Below are 15,220 nucleotides of genomic sequence, written 5' to 3' on the forward strand. Positions count from 1 at the left end.
TGAATTTTCTATACATCCATGCACATTATTTATACGTAGTTGTTGTGTATGACAGTATGAAATCTACAGTTGTATACTACAAAATTGAGGATTGAATAATTACAGAGAATCTGCATGAAGAGTTGACCTCCCTCATGAGGCCTCAGCTGTTGTCACTTGTAAACACGTGGATTAGAATTGTGGTACCAAAATTGTATGCGATGCATGGCAAAATTACACGCAACTGATCGACGTTAGTGGTTGTTCTGGTGTTGATCAACCTTTTTAATTTTGTTCTTTGTTGGCCACTGTGCTGTTTCTTCAAATATATTGTGATGATGTGGAAAGTGAGATCATGGATATATAATTGATTATATTAATGCATGGGATCAGTGGTGTGGGAAAATCTGAGTATTAATAAAATAATATGTATGGGATACGGGGCCTTGCAAATTATTAATTGATTAAGAAAATGTACGGGATGCGTGGGATTGTATTTTAATCTCTCATTATTGCCTTTCACATAATTCCTTTTTTTTTTATTTTTTTATTTTTTTATTTGCTTCAATATGCTCGCACTTTTATCGACTTTTTCTTTTGTTTTTTGGTTTCCATAGTGGCATGCTGAATGAATGGAAGCTGGTCTGTGTCCAACCTCTTTTTTGTTTTCATTCACCAGGCTCTGCTGAATGAATGGAAGCTGGTCTGTGTCCAACCTCTTTTTTGTTTTCATTCACCAGGCTCTGTCTTAATAATTGGTTAAGCTAAGCTCAAATAATTTTTTTTTTTTAATAAACAATATTAGCTAAGCTCAAATATTAGAGAGCAAAGATTTAGTCTTTTATTATGCATTTAGCATCTGAAGCCTTTTTTTGTTCGAAATATTTCAGAAATTGGTCCAAATGATTATTTTATAGGTCTCAATGAAATTATTCGGTTTTCACTTACTTTCAATATCAAATCGTTTAGTGGATACTTGATTGTTATGTCACCGGTAATTAATGTAGGATGAGATACAGGTCAATGCCGACAAAAAAAAAAAAAAATTCAATTTCTGGAAAAGAAAAATTAAAGTAGGAAAATAGTGGGTTCAATTGATATGATGACAAAAAATATTCTAGTGTTAGAATTGGGTTTATAACAAGTCAGATTGGAATAGATTTCGGATCCCTCTACTTGTGCTGCATCAATTGGCAATCAATCGTGGGAGCAGCAACACTCTAAGCGACTTTTTTTTTTACTATTATTAAGGGGAGGGGGGAGAGTTCGAGCCTATTACAATAATTTAGGAGAGGGGAAGTTTCAAACCCGGGACACATGGGTATAAACTCAACACCCTATCCACTAGGTTATTGAACCATATGCAAGTGACATTGTTCGTAAAGGAGTCCGAAATATTGAAGATGAACACGGTATGAGATTCGCCCATAACCGACGTCATCTATTGATGTTGAAGATATTTCTATTTTCCTGGGAAGTGGTTCCATTGAAGATTTTCTCTCGTGGGTCTTTCAAGACACAACAAATTCTGGAAAGGAGGATGGTGAAAATGGTTGCTTCTTGTTTAGACAGTGGAAATGGTTGCTTCTTGTTTAGATGGTGATGTGCGGTTATGGTGGGATCAAATGCAAGGGTCTAGGCAACAACTAGGTAAAAATTCTATCAAAACTTGATGTTGGTTGAAACAACTAAGGGTTAAATAATTCTTTCTCGATTTCTATAAATTGTATTCAGAAATGATGGGTCAAGCAATCATTAGAAAAGAAACTAAAATGATGGAGACTGATATTTCGTCACGCCCATAAATGGTGGAGGTCAAGGTGGAAGAAAAAGAACAAGTAATTTAGCTTGTTGAGAATCTCGTTGTAGGAGATCTCCCAAAACATGACAACTCAACAAGTGGAGACTCAAGAAATTCAAGGTATGGGTGATTCTAAATGTTATGGCTATGAAGAATCAACAATCTAATAAATTGGAGTTAAATTCCATTGTTGACCAAACAAGAACATTGGGGAAGTAAAAATATTTTGATTATTGATTGGCATATTTTAATCTTGTTTATGGAATTAATTTTGTGATCATTTCACCTAAGTACACTAAAAGTTGGGGTTTCTCGAGTTGAAGAATTTATTTGCTTAATAAGGGAGTTGTAGTCTATTGCTATCAAGATCGTTTCAAGTGGAGGAATCAGATGTAAGACAAGATATGGATCAAATCTGATGGAGAAATATAAAGAAAATAAAATGTTTCAAATTTTGAAAAAAAAAAACTGAAGTTGAAAAATGTGACAGTCTGTCCCGGACTTTTCGTACCGTAGGGGTGAAATGATGGTTTTGCCCCTAGTATGTTTGTTTCGTTGTGTGGTCACTATGGGGTTTTGGTGGGTTGATTTTGGACCACACACACACTTCACACTCACCCTCATCCCTTCCCTGTCCCGTATCCCTGTCCCTCTCTCTCTCCCTTTCTCTCTTTCTCTCTTTCTCTCTTTCTCTCTTTCCTATCTCCATATGTACGGACAACACCAAAACAAGTGGGAACGTGGTAGATCGAGGAAACAAACTATACATTTGTGCTCATGAGGTCCTTAGAAGTTCAACCATACCCATTTCAGGTAAGGATACCTTCGTTTTCACATCGAACTCGGGATCCCCGATTTGGTCACTGTTTATGCACATGTTAATTCTTGTGTTTTTGGGAATTTCAAGCTTGTAGGAAGCTTGGTGAGGTCTTTAGGAGGTTTGGGGTGGTTCGTTTGAAGGTTTTGGACGTCGGGATTGTGAGTTGCAGGTTTGGCCGGAGTTGGTGGTGTTTTCCCGGCAAGTTTCCGGTGGTTTTAGTGCTTGAAAGTGGTATGAATTTGTTCCTCTTGTTGTAAGCTTCATTTTGGTACCAATTTTGTGAAATTTGGATGAAAAACGAGTGAGATATCAAGTTTTGAATTTTTCCTGGTTTTCCGGCGCTGGCGATGGCGTCGGAGGTTGGCCGGAGAAGATGATGGAATATTCCGTCAGTTTGGACGGAATATTTCTAACGGCGTTAACGGAATCAGTTAGATTTAACGGAATATTCCTAACGGCGTTAACTGACGCCGTTAGTGTGCCAAGCATGTGCCTGCGCGTGGGCGGCACGTGTGGCCGTGCCTTGGCCGGGGCGTGGGGGCGCGTGCGGTGTCAGAAAATTATTTTAAAAATATGGGGATGTTCGTGAGGTTGAGTAGATCACGTTGGTGTATTCATACACCCCATTTGAGCATTGTATGAGAAGTTATTTTGTAATGTTGGTTATGTGCTTTAAAATTTACGTTTTTATAGTTGTTTCGCATATAGGTGAGACCTATCCCGAGGACGAGCGCGGTCACTCGAGGCAAGGAGGTTATGACCCTTCTACATATCAGTGAGTGGGCTTTTGGTTTTCCGTATATACCTATATACTTGTGTTTTTCCTAGAAAGTGAAATGAAACGTTTATATGTTTTATATGCCATGCATTATGTTTGCCTGTTTAATTATGCATTATTAGTTGCATATATACATATGTTTGGTGCTGCAGATGCATAGGTAAGTGCCAGGTAAGTTATGGTTTATGTTTATGTTTAGTAGTGACTTGAGATGCATAGAGAGCTCATAACCTGCACCCCCGGTGTTAATGCTCCCGCCCAGAGTTGGGCACAGTCCTTCACGTGATGTTCACCTCTCGCACCACACGCTCATCTTGGATCCAAGTTAGGTGCACAGTCTTGTCGTACATACCACTTTAGGTGGTTCCGACTCGTAGGTGACCCGCGATTATTCGCCCAGTCTTCACGTGATCGTAGCACTTGAGCGTACTTATTTACACCCAGTCCTGTCGTATAGACCACTTTAGGTGGTTCCGACTCGTGTGCAGGTGTAGTTAGTGAGTTGGAGATTTGAGCTCTAGATTCAGCCGTACAAGTCACGTTAGGTGACTCCGGTTGACAGTTTATATGGCATGGATTGGCATTACCTGAGTACTTGCATCTTATTTAGAGGCATTTGGCATGGCATATTTTTGAGCATGATTTATATATATGTATATATTATATTTTTCTAGGAAGTATGCAGGTTTTACGGCGAGGGGTTAGAACTTTGTTTATGAAATGATTTTTGAAAAGCTTTGTTTTTGCCCACTCACGTTTTCTGTTTTGCGCCCCTCCAGGTTCTAGTTGGCTAGCACTTTTGGTGGCTCCCCAGGGGATTTCTCGGCTTATCTGACAGATTATAACCAGTGTAGGACCACCTTTGGGTGTGTTTATTTAGTGTTGTTTCTCCCGGACTGCACTAGGTATTCCGTGCTCTGAACTTTGTTTTTCACACTTACGTTTGCACATGCATGTTATTTACTTTGTGTATAGCTAGGTTTGTTTTTATTCGTACTTTTATTATTATTTCTTAGCTTCCGCACTGTGCATATGGTTACATCACTTCCACATGACGGCCAGCATGACCTGATCTCGGTCGAGGTGTGTAAAAAAATATTGGATTAAATCAATATGGTGACAGAAAAGGCAGCAAGAAATATTCTGGTTTCAGAATTGGGCACTTATTTTTTAAGAGAATTACGAGTAGAACAAGACTCATTAGTATACTGGGGCCCCTTTGTTTAAGGCCATCTGAAGTTTTAGACTTCTAAAACTACAAAATAAAGTTTGTAATAAATTTCGGACTTTTTAATTTTCGTCTAAATTCATGTTGTTTAATTTCCCAAGGCTCTTGAGCTTCCCCAATGTAGTGCTTATGTCTTTTTAAGTTGATTGGCTCCCAATGTAATTCATCTTCCAATCATTAACCAAACAAACTTTTTGAGATTTCTCTGAAAAACTGGGTGGACTCTAGAAGTTTTCTCTTCAAAGAATTACGCTTGTAATCCTTTAGCTTCATGCTACGTCAATATTTAATATTGGTCAGGAAAAATTGAGAGTTAAATTATAATCATTTTAGCCAATTTTTCAATATATTTCATTAAGAACATGCAGAGACAAGGAGCATCAGAAACAAGCTTCAATTCAAGCATATTAAGGTCCACAAAATAGGAATCCAGAGGTGCTAAAATAGTCATAGAAGCATAGAACCCACAAATAGGCCTATCAAATAACAAACCAGACTAGAAACATATGGCAATGACCCTAAACATTAAGCCCAACAAAGAGGCATAAAAACCCTCATCCTAATAGCCACTGCTATGAAGACCGTCGCATCAACGACCATGAGGCACTAACGACAGCACCATAACAGCGCCAAAGCCCCCATATATATAAAAACCCTAAGAAAGCAAAACCCAAGAACCACACTCCATTCAAGGAGATGATCCAAAAGGATCATGCTCAAATGCCCCCAAGAAATATTGCATGACTGATTATTTTTTTGTACCTCTGTCACACACTAAAATTTATCTCAAATGTAAATGAAATTAAAGCATCCATATTTTAGCAGAAAATTCGCAGACCTTGTTCAAACAAAGAAGTAAATGCATCCATCGTAGCCCTTGGTAGCGCCAAGCCAACCTCAATGCCATCCCAAGAGAAAAAACTGTTGAATTAACAAAGTGAACCACCTCCACTTTCTTTACTCTTCCCCATCCAAAATCAGTCCCATAAACTCCCCAACGTTGGCGATCTAGCAATGGCTACACCACTTTCTGCTACAACTAACTTCCCTTGAGACGAAACCGTCTTCTTTAACCCTTCAAAATCTCCATTTTTCAGCTAAAAAATTGCACCCTCCAAGGCCTTCACGGCCTTAACAATCCCATACTCCGCCACTATCTCTCGCTTTTTATTTGCCACATAACATGCTGACAAGCAGTTTCCGAAATAGGTATTGGGCACTGGACTTTGAAAGGGGCCTCGGATATCTGCTGCAAACCTTATGCGTAAGAGGTCATCACCCTTCATTGAAGTCACCGCTGTTTCTCTACCATCTAGTGCCTTCATCAAGCACACCCACACAAAACCACATGTGACCATAAATTTTGTCAACCGCTTTGGGGTTGGTTCATTGCAATTCTTGCATTGAGTCAAGACAGACTGTTTCAGGGCTTGAATATTTTCTCTTCCTAGTATAAATGTTGCACGAAAATTGTCTACGAAAATGGAAGAAGGCTTGCCCTTGCCATGATTTTTCCATGTTGATCTCAAACCGATGTATTGATTGAACAAAATCGGCTCATAATCTTTTGGGGTTCTGATCAAACTTCTATCATAGCTTGGAGGTGATTCACTGATTCATGTATACAAGATAAGTCTCTTCCTGACTTATAAACGAAAGCCCAACATTTCATGAAATGATTAGCAGTCCGTCCATCCACTGTTGGATAGTAGCCAAATTAGGCTAGGAAACAAAACAATATTGATGAGGGAACATCATGATGAGGATTATGTTTCCTTGTTTTGTGGCTTGATTTGCTCCTTATTTTGTGGCTTGATTTGTTCCTTGTTTTGTGGCTTTTTCAAAGCCATAATTATTTGGCTTTCGGGTGGAAGAAAGGAGGAGAAGAAAAGGGGCTGATTTTTATTTAAATGCTTGCCAAGGGAGAAGGTTTGAAAAAAAGAGAAGGAAAGCATCCAAAGAGATGGTGAGAGCATTTGGCTCTACCATGGGCACGGGTGAGAGAAATCAAAGAGAGCTAGAGTGAAAGGTCTCTTGTGAAAGAACTCTTGGGGTAGAGTGAGGCTCTTGGGAAAATTCTGTGAGTGGGTGTACAAGGGATATGGGATTGGGTTATGTCGATTTAACTCATGTGTAACTTGTACTGTTTTTCTCATAGTGAAGAGCAATATCTCTCCGAGGACGTAGGCAGGTTTTTGCCGAACCTCGTAAATTTCTCGGTGTCTTTATTTCTTGTATTTTAAACTATTCAACTGTAGGTTTGTATGTTGGTGAAGATAATCAGCCAAGGCACAACATCCACAACATGGCGAAACGCTATGAAAATGCATAAGCCAGAGTTTGGGAAAATTGTTGCTTGTAATGCAAGAATAGGAAGTACAAATGTGGTTGTGTCATTGGAATTGGAATAAGAATCCAAATTATTAAAATTGGGCAAATGGGGAACAAGGTGATGGAATTCTTGGATATGTCTTGGGTGGTTGCCTATAAGATGGGTGAAGTTGGCAGTGGACTCAACAATGGTGAATTTGACAGAGGACTCATTGGCGGCGTAGTGGATGTAAGGTGATGAGTCAATATTATATTATATATTTTACCCTATTTTTAGTATAATTTGGTAATTATTTTGGTAGAATTTTGATACTTTGCTTTATATTTTCAAAATAGGACATTCGACTTCATCTGGAGCGAAATATGATCAAACAGATGAATTTTGGAGTAATTCAAATTGGAAGACGTTCGTGTGTCTCTTGGCTTGTTCGTGTCAAAATTTGGAATTTTTCTACCAAACGGTTATTTTCTGGCGATTTATTAAAAGAGCAATGCATGTTGCTGGAAAGTGACGTTTCTGGGCTTGAATTGCGTTTTTGGAGACCACGATGATCTTGGATGGGTTCGTAGCCTTCTGGAGAAGTGTTCAGAATAGTTCAAGCTTTAAATCCAACTATTTGGGGCCAGTTTTGGAGCTGATTTGGGTCCAAAACGTGGCTGTGCAGATTTTTGGTTGAATTTATCAAGTCAATTTAGGATTATGTTTTTTATTTTATTTCAATTTATTTGGTTTCCTAATTTGATTCTAAGACCTTTTACTAGGAGGATTTTAATTAGAGTAGTATAAATAAGCCTTTTTGTCCAGCCATAGCTAGAATGCACGCAAGATTTGAGAGGCTAAAGCTTAGAGATTTCAAGACTTATACTTTTAGGTGTTTTCATTCCTTTTGTAGTTTAATACAATTATGTTGATTTTAATTATGAGTATGCATAGCTAATTTTCTTTTGCTAGGGCAAAGGTTTGAACCTTAGTATGAATATGTAATTTTTATTTAATTGCTTATGATATTATGCATGCATACTTTGAATTATTAATCACTGTGTTTTAAACTGTCTTTGTGTCTTAATGATTCGCAACCATTAGGATGTTTAGATAAGTAATTGGATGCAATTCAGTTGGAATGCCACCGGGAAATTGGGTATTGCTTCTAGTGATTGATAGTTGTAATTTCACCTACAACGAATGCCACGTCATAGGTGTTGCATGGTTTTTCAAAAGGTTTTCACAAAGCGTAATAAGTCATGTATGTTTATATTTAATCTAAATGTCGCAGATGGATTGCATGTTTGATATATGTTCTAACTTGAATGCCACAAGTAGAATATGCATAAGGAAAACCTATCATTCAAAGTTGCATGAATAATTCGTAAGTAATTGGTAAATCTACATATGATTGTTAAGGGGATGGAGGAACCCTAGTGCCTTTCCAAATTTGTTTCTCAAAACCTTCTCTCTTTGATTTGTTTCCTTTTTAATTGGTTATTAGTTGCTTTCCCTAAATTACTTTTATTAAAATTCGTTTATGTTATTTTTAAATTTAAAATCAACATTTTCCAATCTTTGTTTGCAAATAATTAATTAACTAAAATTTTGGTTTTTCATAAATTGTTTTAAATAATCCCTACGGAAAACGACCTTACTTGAGCCGTATTATACTACAATAACCTTGTTCTCTTGCAAGTATTTTGTGTGATTTTAACCTCTTTGCGCAGGTACTTAAAAATCCTATCATAAGGCATGGAGGGAGGAGGGGAACAAGTGAGGTTTCCAGAGAGCGGGAAGAAGGGCTGGAGAGTGTGGGAGAGAGAGAGTGTTTAAGTGATGGAAGGAGAATTTGCATGAAATGGTGAGATGGGTGAGGGGATTCATAGAAGTAGAGTCGTTGGACAGGTTTGTAGCAAGCCAGGCCAAGGTATGTCCAAAAATGTGAGGGGAAGAGAGGTTGTGGGAACTGAATCTTTTGGTGGAGAGACCTTACATTGCTCTAGGATCTTAAATGTGCAAGCCATTAGACTAGCTTAGCTAACAATACTACAAATCAAAGTAATAAAAAGTTATTGTTCATCCAAAAAATAAAAAAAATAGAAGAGTTGAAATATTTATAAACACAGGTTTCATCTTGCCAAGATAACATGAATTGCATAAATTCTTGATTTCATATTGTGTCATGGGAATCAAATGACAGTCAAATTATGGAAGTGGATAGGTTGGTACAAATATATACCCTATATTTAAGGTCACGTATGTTTAATGCCTTTCAAACTTCATTTGTGTAATGGGAGTGCTTTCATAGTCAAGGATGGAGGGATTGGATTGCAGATATTAAACGTGGTTAAGGTAATGCATTGTTAATTGCCTCCTCATCATGTCTGATTTGATTCCACCAGCGTAGTGGGATCAACTCCATCAGCTTCACCAAGTTGGTTGGCACCAACCTTCATCGACATTCGCCTTCGCCGTGCGCTGATTTTCTGCTTGAGTACATTTATCTTTGTTTTTTGGAAACTTTAACAAAAAACTCCCAGTACTGTTTATTTTAACGAAAAACTTTATTTTTACACTAAAAAGTCAATCCCGGTACTATTAACTTTACCATTTATTTTGTCCTTATCGTTAAAACTCAAAGTTTTCAAGCTATTTTTATTAGTTTTCCTTTGTTTTTTTAGTTGACGCGTCATGTTTGTCTCCATTTATCTAGTTAAGAGGTTCTAAACAAACACTATGTGCCACTCGTACTGGGAACAAGTCAATTAGATGGTTTGAGAAGATGGAGATAGTGACGAACAAGGTTCTAAAAAATGTTAAGCGTTAGTCGGGTGGCGGGTTGGGGTCTAATGTCTAGGAGGTTAGGCGGGGCTTAGGCGGGCGCCTAGATGGACTAGACGGGTTTAAGTAAATATATTATATTTCGTGTAAATAGTGTATGTTTATACCTAATATATATATATATATATATATATATATATAATTTTATCATAAACTACAAAATAAAATGACATATATATTATGAAGTATTAGAACATAATGAAAACATGGAGAACGAGCATATAATGTGTGTTTATTTAAATATTCAACAAGTCTCTTACAATTTATTGAAAAAATAAAATGCAAAATGAAAGTTATATATTTTCTCTCTAGGTGAGTTGTTACTTAGGTGGGTCTGGGCGGGTGTCTCAATAGGTCCAGTCGCTCTTTATTAATTTTCAAACGCCTAGACATTAATTAGAACAGTGACCAGCCGTCTAACGCTTAGGTTTCGTCTAGACGGCGCTATGGGAGAATTTTTAGAAGAGTAGTGACGAAGTAACATAACTTGATGAAACTTCAAAACATGCGACATTGCAAGCTATCACTTTTGTTTTGTTTTTTTTTTTTTTGTTTTTTTTGTAACACTCACGAATGTACAAATGTGTTCGCATTTATTTAATCTTTTAAATGATAAAATTTGAAATATGACTTAAAAATTAGGACATTCGAATCGTTCACATACAATTGTGGACAATTCCGTTGGTAGTAGTACACTCTATAAACATGTTCACCCAAAAGGTAACTTACTTTGTCAAGTATTGGGTGGGAATCTTAGTGGGAAAAATGAGCAAAGTTATTGGCTTTGGCACCACCAAAAATTCCAAGTGGAATCCAATCCGACGCGTCAGACCACAAATGAATCACAATGTCACATTCACAACGATTGGAGAAGCACAGAGGGTTCCCCTATCGGACTTTTCCCCCACTCGTTCAAATCGACATGTAGATAATAAAAGATCGAGCGGTAAATTCCAATCCAAGAAACTTTCCCTGCCCTTCCTCCCGCAATAATTTCGAACACGTTTCAATGGCTGCGGTCACGCTTCGCGTTTTCCACGACGAAATAAAAATCTTCTGAGCTCACGAACCAGTCAACTATTCCGCGTTTCCTCTGCACTTTTGGGTTCATCCTTTTCGATCCGAAAAGCCTTCTGGAAATCCGAGATTTCATCGACTTTACCGCCCGCAGATCCAGTTTCTGGGTAGTTTAGATACCCTTTTCTTCTAGCTTATTTGGATCATGGTTAGAGGCTCACTCTACTCAACTCACTAGATAAATTTTCCATTTTTTTGTACTTTTCATTTGCCAAAATTGAATATCCAGCACTTTTCTGATTGTATTTCCAAATGGGTTTTCTGTGAGTAAATTTTTGTGCCATTTGATATATGTTTATCCTGCAAAGACTGAATCTTTCAACTTGTTTATCACTACCAATGAAAAAAAAAATCCTTTTTTCCTTGGATTAATCACTAATGAAATTGCATGGTATTGGATTAGTTTTGTGAAATTTTGTATTTTGGAAGGACACGAATTCAAATTGGTTGTAGAAAACTGCTCTTTTCGCGGTTACTGATTATAATTTTTGTAATGCAGATAAGAGGCATACTGGCAAATTCTCACTTCGGGGAGGATTTCTTGAAGGATTTCAGAATTCCTAAGTATGTACTAGTGCCTGAATCAAAGAGTGAAAATGTTGCTGATGTACCGCAGTGTCCGGTTTTAGTGTTTATCAACTCCAAAAGCGGTGGCCAGCTTGGTGGGAATCTTCTTGTAACATACCGTTCCCTTCTAAACGAGAATCAGGTACTTTCTATAGGGTTGAATGTTGTTAGATTTCTTGTTTTGAATATTTGGTTGAATATAACGTTTGGGTTTTAGTTCGAAGTTTTTCTGAACCTGACCTTGAACTAACTAATTTTTAGGTTTATGATTTGGGGCAAGAGGCTCCTGATAAGGGGCTGAGCCGAATCTATGCGAATCTTGAAATGCTCAAGCACAATGGGGATGAATTCGCTACAAAGATTCAGGAGAGATTGAGAATCATTGTGAGTTGAATTAAATCAACATTAATGGTGTGAATTTTCTATTTTTCATGACCTTGTGTGATGTTACCTTTTCATGTTTCTGACATGAATTGCCCCTCTAGGTTGCAGGTGGTGATGGAACTGCTGGTTGGCTTCTTGGAGTTGTTTCTGATCTCAGATTATCTCATTCGCCGCCAATAGCAACAGTACCTCTGGGAACTGGAAACAATCTTCCTTTTGCATTTGGATGGGTAAGGAATTTCCTGTCCCGATGACTTCGTGGTCTTAAAATGGATATTTCATATTTGGAAGACTGGTTGAGTTGTACTGCATGCAAATTACAATATGCTTTGACATTATGCAGGCAGACGGTAGTTACAACTTTGATTGCACTCATCTCTTTTTAAGACTTGTACTTTTTTCCCTTGTCTTTCTTAACTGTGAAGTGAGGCAAATCATGTACAATCTGAGTCAAGTAACTTCTGTGTATATACATGTTTGTTATATTTTTATATCAGTAGTTCTTTTTTCATTGATATTATATATGTGTGTGTGTGTGTGTGTGTGTGTGTGTGTATTTGTGTATATCAGTAAATTGAGGAGAAAACTTCTCCATTTTTTCATTGAAGTTTAAATGTTATATGTAATTTGTGATTGTCATGGTAGTAAGAAATGCAGCAATTGATCGCCAGAATCGTGCATGCATGACATGCTGTTTGCTAATATACAGGGGAAGAAGAATCCTGGGACAGATGCTCAATCTGTGAAGCATTTTTTGGACCAAGTAAAGAGAGCCAAGGAAATGAAAATAGACAGGTTAGACAGTCATCATTGTTTCCTTTCACATCTTAAACTTTGTAAATTCACCTTCTGTAGATTCACAGCCCTGTTTCTAGATGTATCAAATGATCAGATCTCATAATTTTAAATCTACTCTTTATTGTTCGTATATCTTAGATTTACCTGTTTCCATATGATGGAGTGATGAATCATTATGACTAATTTGTTCACCCTTTTTCTCGTTAGGTCATTATTGCATTTTATTTGTAGTTTTAACCAGTTGCCTCTCATTTTTCCCGTAAATAAAAGTTCTAGTTTTATTTTTCCTTCTTTATTCTGATATAGCTGGCACATTCTCATGAGGATGAGGAAACCAAAAGAAGGTCCGTGTGATCCCATTGCGCCTCTTGACCTACCACATTCTTTGCATGCATTTGGCCGTGTCTCTGATTCAAATGAGCTGAACGTGGTAATTATCCCTATTCTCAATATAGTAGAGTTCTGACTTATCTGGCTCATTAGCCAAAAGAACCAGTCTCAGGGATTAGCAGACAGATAGAATCAGCTATTGCTAAGTCAAGCTTCAGGAGCTGGGCCCGCTTGCTATTGGTGGCTGATTTTTTCTTTGCAAAACTAAGCTCCATGTCAAAATGTTACTTTAAATGATTGCATTACTTTTGTTAAGCTCAAAGCTCTTCTCTTTCTTGTTAGATACAAACTTTTGGGGACATTTTATAGGCACAAACTTTCGGTGTTTTGCAGGAAGGCTGCCATACCTTTCGTGGGGGATTTTGGAACTACTTCAGTATGGGTAGGAGTTCTTCCCTTGGAGTCCTGTCAAGTATTTTTGAACATAAATCTGCAAAGCTATCTTAATCATTCTAGTAAATCTCTCCTTTTGTCAGTCCATTTAAGTCCCACCGTTGTACATTCAAAATAAGCCGATTAATTGTTTATCAATATCTTCTCTCACTCAACTGTGTTTTCTGAAATGAACTCTACATGTTTGTGGTTGTGTTTAGGAATGGATGCTCAAGTATCATATGCGTTTCATACCGAGCGAAAGCTGCATCCCGAAAAGTTCAAAAATCAGTTAACCAATCAGGTATTTAGTTTCTGCAAAACCCAATTGTGTTAATGGAACGAATGAAAACTATTTTAATCTTGTAACAAATTCATATAAATAACATAAGCTAAAAGGTTGCTTGTTTGTTGATCAGGGTATTCTAGCTCATTTTTATCTGTGTCATATACAGTAAACTATGCTTACTCCTGTGTCTTTTTAATTCTAAATACAGGCTACTTATGCAAAGATTACCCATTCACAAGGCTGGTTTTCTTCTCCTTCTCAATCTACTTCAAGGTGAGCATCTAGAGAGTTGCCCGTCCAGCAGGGAATTGCTTTCTAAAACATTCTTTACTGAATGTGAAGTTTATTATCTCTCTTGAAATAGGAACATAGCGATAGCGGAGTTCGCAAAGGTGAAGATCATGAAAAAAAACCATGGCCAATGGGAAGATCTCCAAATTCCTCCAAAGTACATTGCTTGCTCAATGCAAATTTCTTTGCACTGCTTGTTTCCCCCCGTTTTCTCTCCGGACCTTGATGTATTTACGTTTGATTTCCCTTTGCAATTATGTCTTATTAAACTTTCTGTTTCTATGTCCAGTATCAAGTCAATTGTGATCCTCAATTTGCCTAGCTTTTCTGGTGGATTTAATCCTTGGGGAGTCCCGGCTAGGAGGCATAATGTTAGTTCACTACACTCCCCCTTTCCTCCTTTTGTTTTAGATAAATAGTTGAAATACTCTTTATATTGGTATTTCTCAAATCTAACGTATTTTGGTGGATTATGACTTTACAGGGAGGTTTTGCTCCAGCATATGTAGACGATGGTCTTGTTGAAGTTGTTGGATTTCGAGATGCATGGCATGGGCTTGTTTTGCTTGCGCCGAAGGGACATGGGACTCGTCTTGCCCAGGTATTTGATCAAGAAGCTGGATTTATGTTCATAAATCAACTGTACTGTCCAGCAGTGGGTATTTACACACTATTATTTTTTTATCAATGATAGGCCCACCGTATTCGCTTTGAGTTTCACAAGGGTGTAATTGATCATACGTACATGAGGATCGATGGGGAACCCTGGAAGCAACCCCTCCCAGTCGATGATGAAACTATCATGGTTGAAATATCTCACCTTCACCAGGTGAACATTCTTGCTCGACATGGCTGCAGGTCTAGAAGCGTTCACAATCCTGAGTCACATAGCAGCGAGGGAAATGAGGAAGAGGATTGGGATGATGAAGAAACTCGTGAATCGGCAGAGTATAAGAAGTTTGGTGCAGCAGACACCTTTAAGCTCCCGGAAGAGATTGATATTACGCACCTCAGTTAACTTCTTATTAAGTAATTTGTTTCTCAGTCCCGTCCAAATCCCCTTATGAAAGTGAGATTTCTTTTGGAATTTCGTAATCATCCTAGTAACATTTCTAGCAGGAAGCCATGGAAGATCTTTCTCAGTATTGTATTGTGACGGGTTGCTTTCTAGGGTTCTTACTTAGCAACCCCACTGTTATCTAGCCGTACACGATTGATTTATGTGAATGAATGCAAATAATTATTCTCAAACCCAATAGCATTGAATTAAATCGAGAATTGGCGACTG

The 15,220-nt window shown here is 37.7% G+C and overlaps 1 protein-coding gene and 1 pseudogene across 2 annotated transcripts; one reads left to right on the plus strand and one right to left on the minus strand.

Annotated features, from left to right (window-relative positions):
• Nucleotides 1-5,424: 5,424 nt before the first annotated feature.
• On the minus strand, nucleotides 5,425-8,947 carry LOC137709196 (coumaroyl-CoA:anthocyanidin 3-O-glucoside-6''-O-coumaroyltransferase 1-like; annotated as a pseudogene).
• Nucleotides 8,948-10,667: 1,720 nt separating this feature from the next.
• Nucleotides 10,668-15,188, plus strand: LOC137749488 (diacylglycerol kinase 5-like). 2 transcript variants are annotated; one of them, XM_068489586.1, is made up of 13 exons: nucleotides 10,668-10,989; nucleotides 11,341-11,550; nucleotides 11,670-11,792; nucleotides 11,894-12,022; nucleotides 12,502-12,587; nucleotides 12,897-13,020; nucleotides 13,314-13,362; nucleotides 13,574-13,656; nucleotides 13,850-13,914; nucleotides 14,006-14,089; nucleotides 14,222-14,303; nucleotides 14,417-14,533; nucleotides 14,627-15,188. In XM_068489586.1, exons 1-13 carry the CDS (start codon nucleotides 10,987-10,989, stop codon nucleotides 14,948-14,950), a joined length of 1,479 nt encoding a protein of 492 aa, XP_068345687.1. In that variant the 5' UTR covers nucleotides 10,668-10,986; the 3' UTR covers nucleotides 14,951-15,188. The 2 variants fall into 2 exon arrangements, with proteins under 2 accessions (XP_068345687.1, XP_068345688.1); XM_068489587.1 differs by having other exon boundaries at nucleotides 10,668-10,948.
• The last annotated feature ends 32 nt before the right edge of the window (nucleotides 15,189-15,220 follow it).

This window comes from Pyrus communis, chromosome 11, assembly GCF_963583255.1.
Source record: "Pyrus communis chromosome 11, drPyrComm1.1, whole genome shotgun sequence".
NCBI lineage: Eukaryota > Viridiplantae > Streptophyta > Magnoliopsida > Rosales > Rosaceae > Pyrus > Pyrus communis.

Bases quoted from the DNA above. Each gene is read 5' to 3' on its own strand.
- LOC137749488 (XM_068489586.1), top strand. The intron at 11,551-11,669 runs GTACTTTCTATA...ACTAATTTTTAG, and splicing joins CCCTTCTAAACGAGAATCAG to GTTTATGATTTGGGGCAAGA. The intron at 13,363-13,573 runs GTAGGAGTTCTT...GGTTGTGTTTAG, and splicing joins TTGGAACTACTTCAGTATGG to GAATGGATGCTCAAGTATCA.